At 36.5% G+C, this 5,041-nt stretch overlaps 1 protein-coding gene across 1 annotated transcript; it reads left to right on the forward strand.

The window, feature by feature from the left end:
* The first annotated feature begins 1,877 nt into the window (after positions 1–1,877).
* LOC149267402 (universal stress protein PHOS32-like) lies at positions 1,878–4,717 on the forward strand. The gene is made up of 4 exons (XM_089398700.1): positions 1,878–2,317; positions 3,702–3,805; positions 3,962–4,080; positions 4,495–4,717. Exons 1-4 carry the CDS (start codon positions 2,149–2,151, stop codon positions 4,547–4,549), a joined length of 447 nt encoding a protein of 148 aa, XP_089254826.1. The 5' UTR covers positions 1,878–2,148; the 3' UTR covers positions 4,550–4,717.
* The last annotated feature ends 324 nt before the right edge of the window (positions 4,718–5,041 follow it).

The raw sequence follows: 5,041 nt of genomic DNA on the forward strand, positions 1-5,041 counted from the left end.
TGTCTCTACTTGCTTGAAAAGAACATTCTTCAACGTCTAATGTTGCGCTGTTTTCTTTCCAATCATAATTCCTTCTCTACTTTTTTACTTTTTCTTCAAACTTCCTTTGAGATTGTGCATTAGTTTCATATCCCAGGGAGATGATGCTATCGAAGTTGTCTCACTATTTGCAGCCATGGGATATTTTCCTTCATATATGATATCTTTTGTTTGCCGCAGAAAAGGAAAAGAATAGATCAGCCATTTCATTTATCAATGACTCACAGAATCTCCAACTTCACTAAACAAATTAAATAACTGAGTAAGACAAATTATCAATGAAATTTTCCACAGAATTTGAAAAACTAAACAAAGTAGTTTAATCGGTAAAAAACGTTCAATTTAACTTTGATCTTCTCTATGCCACAGAATTTGGTAATACTTCCGTGGCAATGTGATGAGAAATGCGTATACAAAAACTTGCACTATAATAGGTATAAGCAATCCTACTGGTTTAAGATGTTCATAGTTCATACGTGTAAAGGATTTGCAAGAAAAAACTAATCTACAGGGAGAATGTAGAAGTAGATCTATGCCATATCCTAAAACCCTAGCACTAAATAAAAAGAAATTATAATTTAAAAATCTACCGTCAATCTTACTTGGACATGTTGGGATCAAAGCCTATGTCAAGTATACAACCATTTATAATGTTGTAAGTAAAAACAACCCCATTTATCAATTAGCTGCCCATTTATGTGGATGGATTAAAATAGAGCATAATGTACAAAAATAATGTACAACTCATATTAATTATTTTGTAGAGTCTCAGCTTAAACTGGAAATAGAAAACACTGATAATATAGGGCAGCACAACCAACCTTAATTGGCAATGTTGGAAGTAATGCATATGTTAAATATATGATGATTGCTATGTTGGAAGTAATGCATATGCTAAATATATAATGATTGGCAATATAGCAAGTACCTACTTCTTGTATCTATTAATGCCTTGTATCAACTAGAAAGAAAAGGTACCTTAATGTTAAGGATTTCAAAATTATCTAAAAACTCTCGAAAATGAATATATGTCATTTTAACTATGAATTTGAAATTTTGAAGGCCTAGGCTTAATTAAATACAACTACATGTGCTAAATGCATAATAAACTAGTAATAATCAACTTAGACATACTAATTGCTATGGGAAGAAAACTTCTTTTCAAAAAAGCCCTTAATTCACATCTACATACGCTTATGGAAGGCCTTAACTCTATTGGCATTGATGATAAGCAATAGACTAAATCTCCAATATAGCAGTGACCAAATCGCAAAATTTTTACATGAAGGCCCAAAAGCATAATAAAAATACAGTAAATATGTTACCTGTGAGGGTAGTGGGTACCATTTTCCTTTGAGCCATTCTTGAGCAGATATTAATTTGGAGTAATGATACATTTTCTGTATATGATTGTGAGGAAAATATATAAAGAAAAGCTCAGAATTGGTGCTCATAGCTTGGGTGATGATGCCCGGCCACCAGCAGGCACCCTTTGTCAGAAGCTTCAACTGCGTCTCGGATGGAGTAATTGTAATTGTGGGGTGCCTGGGGAATGGGTCTGACTCGGGTATAGGGAACATCTTCTTGTGTCAATCGCTGTGCGTGGCTGTCAGGGTGGCGGTCCTAGGCATACCTTGTAAGGAGTAGTCTACCTAGGTGGTAGAATGGCCTGTTTTCTATCACTCATCGGAAAATCGTTTTCTGTTAGGAAAATCGTTTTCCGTTAGGAAAATCGTCCGGCCACCGGCAATCCCTCCGCCCTCAGCCACCCTCACTAGCTGGGCCACCCTCCTTCTGAGCCACCCTCCCCTGACAATCCTGACATCCCCTGACAAAATATCAGATGGGGGCCGGCAATCCTGACATCGGCGCCTCCCGCTCTGCAATTCCTAAACTCTGCAGCTTGCCAAACTCTGCAGCTCGCCACCAGGTACAATTCGGATGAACCTCGGACTCTGAAAACGCCACACCAGCTACATTACTGGTATTGTTATTGCTGATCGAAGACGGGTGAATCAGACACACCAGCTACATTACTGGTATTGTTATTGCTGATCGAAGACGGGTGAATCAGAAGAAGTAGCGGATTGAAATCTAATCGATTACAGAATGGAAGACGCGAGTGGAAGAAGGATATTAGTTGCAGTGGACGAAAGCGAAGAGAGCATGTATGCTTTAAAGTGGGCTGTTGATTATCTACATCTTGATTCCACCGACACTCTCATCTTGTGCCATTCCAAGCGCCTTCTCGGAGCTTATGAAGGACTCGGAGGTCTTGGTATGTAAGGAATTGTTCTAATTATTTAGTTATTTTATGATTGTGTTTGTGAACAGAGTAATTCTTTTGTATTTCTAGCTTTACCTAGATTCTGCTTGTGCCGGTTTGCCCCTTTCTGCAATTTCACTTTCTTCTGTGGTTGTGGCGCGGGCAACTGCTGGCTTTCAAAGTGCCTCGTTGCTTAATGTAGCGAGGGTTTGGTTGATTTATTTAAGCACCTCTTGGCTGACGCTAGAGAGAAAGAGGATCAAAGCCAACCTGGTTCAATTCATTTAAATACTTGTTAGGGTTTATACCTTGACTATGATTTATCATAGGATTTTTATCTTATCCATGTTAAGGTGTTAGTTTCATTTTTTCGGTTGCTAATATGCCTGGCTGATAATACCACAAAGGAATCCCCTGGGATTTTGATCTCGTGCTTGCAGTGAACAGTTCCAAGCTCACCAACTAAACTATTTAGTAATATTAACTTCTAAACATTATATAATAAAAAATTTGTTAGTCAAACTCTAAGAGTGATAGAGGACCAATCTTCAAACAGGGAAAGTGTTAAAGTGTTGTATTCAGTTAATTAACATTTCTACTCATTTTACTGGAAAGTGTTCTCTTCAATTAATTAACCTTTCTACTTATTTTACTGAAATTTATGTGATTATTGTATTCATTTTTAATATCTGTTCTAGTTTTCTACCTACATGAAAACTTTGATGTGACCAATTTCTGTAGTGTTTTCATTGTTGCGAACTTCTCAACCTTGTTCTCAATCATGTTCCTGTTCCCATTCGTATAAACGGCTGCCATGGTGTCAATGAGAAAAACAATCAAATATTTTCTTATAAGAATAACCCCACCCTAAACCGGGTCAACTCCTGCAAATTCCTCTTTACAGACTCTACACTAAGCAGAGTTACGGTAACTTCATGGTGAATGTAATGTTAACTTGCCTCATTTATAAGGGTAAAAGAGTGGGTTTAGTTCTTATTAAGTTTTAGGTTTAAATTTGATGGGAAAGAATCGAAGATGTAAATTATTTTTGGGGTTAAACTATTTAGGAGTATCTATCCCAACTTTACTGGTAATGAAATCCTCTGATGATAACATCCTACTGTGAGTAAATAGTTCTTCATTCCATAGATAACTGACCTGAAACTAAACTCAAAATAATGAAAAAAAAAAAGGCAAGCAAAAACACTTTAATCATTTATTTAAATGCATCTGGAAGCTAGAAAATTGTCATCTAAGGCCAAGAATGATAAATAAATGCATCTGGAAGCTACAGAAAATTGTCATCTAAGGCCAGGAATGATTCTTTTGGTTCTACAGTTATATTCTTGTTGTTCTTATTATTTTATTCATTGTTTTGTCACTGTGATGAGAGCAGGCTTTGTACTTACACCGGAAGTTGTAATAGCTTTGGAGAAACATCAAGACCATGTTGCCGAGGCCGTCATGCAGAAGGCGAGGGATATCTGCAGCGGGACTCCGGTGGGTTTTCTATACATTTTATATCAATTTAATGGGTTCTTAAGAAAAAAACATAAAGGAGGGTATGCAATCATTGCAGTGAAAGATTAATTTGAAGAAAATGCTATGGAAGAAAGCATCCAAGGTTAAAGGTGTTCTGGTCATTGTGTTTTGCAGGCGAAAGTGGAGGAGAAGATTGTAAAAGGAGATGGGAGAGATGCACTGTGTGATGCAGTGAAGAAGGTGGGGGCAGATTTTCTGGTCATTGGCAGCCATGGTTATGGCACTTTCAAAAGGCATGTCTGCAAACACTATCAAGTTATTGTTTGTTTGCAAAGCTAGGGGATCTTGGTGGTGCATGGTAGGGGATTTTGGGTGGAAAGTGTTCAATAAGATTTGATGTTTTTTACTGGGTTCAATTTCCATAAATGATAGGTTTCAAGTCATTTAAATTTTGAAGAAATTTGATTATTTTCTAGATTAGTAAAAAGTGACAAATTAGATTTCCTTGTGTAATTAGATTAGGAGAGTGCAATTCTTGTGTATGGATAGCTGTTTTTGTTTTTGATTTTTTACAAGTGGGGAGCTGCTTTTTAATATGTATGTTTTCTCCTTTTGTTCTTTATGTTTTCATGGTGGATCATTGATGTTCTAATTATAAGGTGTTTTGGGAGCATGATTTTATAATAGGCACTGTGTTGTGATTGTAGAGCATTTTTGGAAGCGTCAGGGAATATTGTGCCCACCATGCAAAGTGTGTTGTAATGATCATAAAGAAGCCTCGATCTGTGATTTAGCTCCTGGAACTATTTTGGCTCTGCTTTGGAGAGTATAAACCATCCAAGGCATTTTGATGGTCTCCCTGTAAAGAATAAATCGGTTATCTCTTTTTCTTTCGTTATTTCAAGGCTTTGGACAGAGACCATAATTTCATTTTCGAATCCAATACCAGATTTTCTTCAAATAATAACAGGGTTTTGTAATTACACCTACATGCTTCGTTTTTCATTCAGTGTGACATTGGGCTGTTTGTATCATCATCAGCTGCTAATGGGATTTCCCTAACTCTTGTAGTTGTCCAGGTCAGAAAAAAAAGACAAGCCCAATTATGGGTTTTGTAACATCAATAGAAAACTCTTCAATTATGTATCTCCCCACCAATAATAAAATCGTGCAATTTTTAGATAAAGAATAACATAATAACCAAATGTGCAGTTTTCATATTCATAAAGAAAAAAGAAATCCTTATTTGTCATA

Source organism: Pinus tabuliformis, chromosome 6 (assembly GCF_031772625.1).
Source record: "Pinus tabuliformis cultivar Carrire ecotype Pingquan chromosome 6, CPIR1, whole genome shotgun sequence".
In the NCBI taxonomy this organism is placed as follows: domain Eukaryota; kingdom Viridiplantae; phylum Streptophyta; class Pinopsida; order Pinales; family Pinaceae; genus Pinus; species Pinus tabuliformis.

Excerpts from the sequence above, each read along its gene's own strand:
- LOC149267402 (XM_089398700.1), top strand. The coding sequence starts at position 2,149 with ATGGAAGACGCGAGTGGAAGAAGGATATTAGTTGCAGTGGACGAAAGC. Across the intron at positions 3,806-3,961 it reads ATATCTGCAGCGGGACTCCG|GCGAAAGTGGAGGAGAAGAT; the intron begins GTGGGTTTTCTA and ends TGTGTTTTGCAG. Across the intron at positions 4,081-4,494 it reads GGTTATGGCACTTTCAAAAG|AGCATTTTTGGAAGCGTCAG; the intron begins GCATGTCTGCAA and ends TTGTGATTGTAG.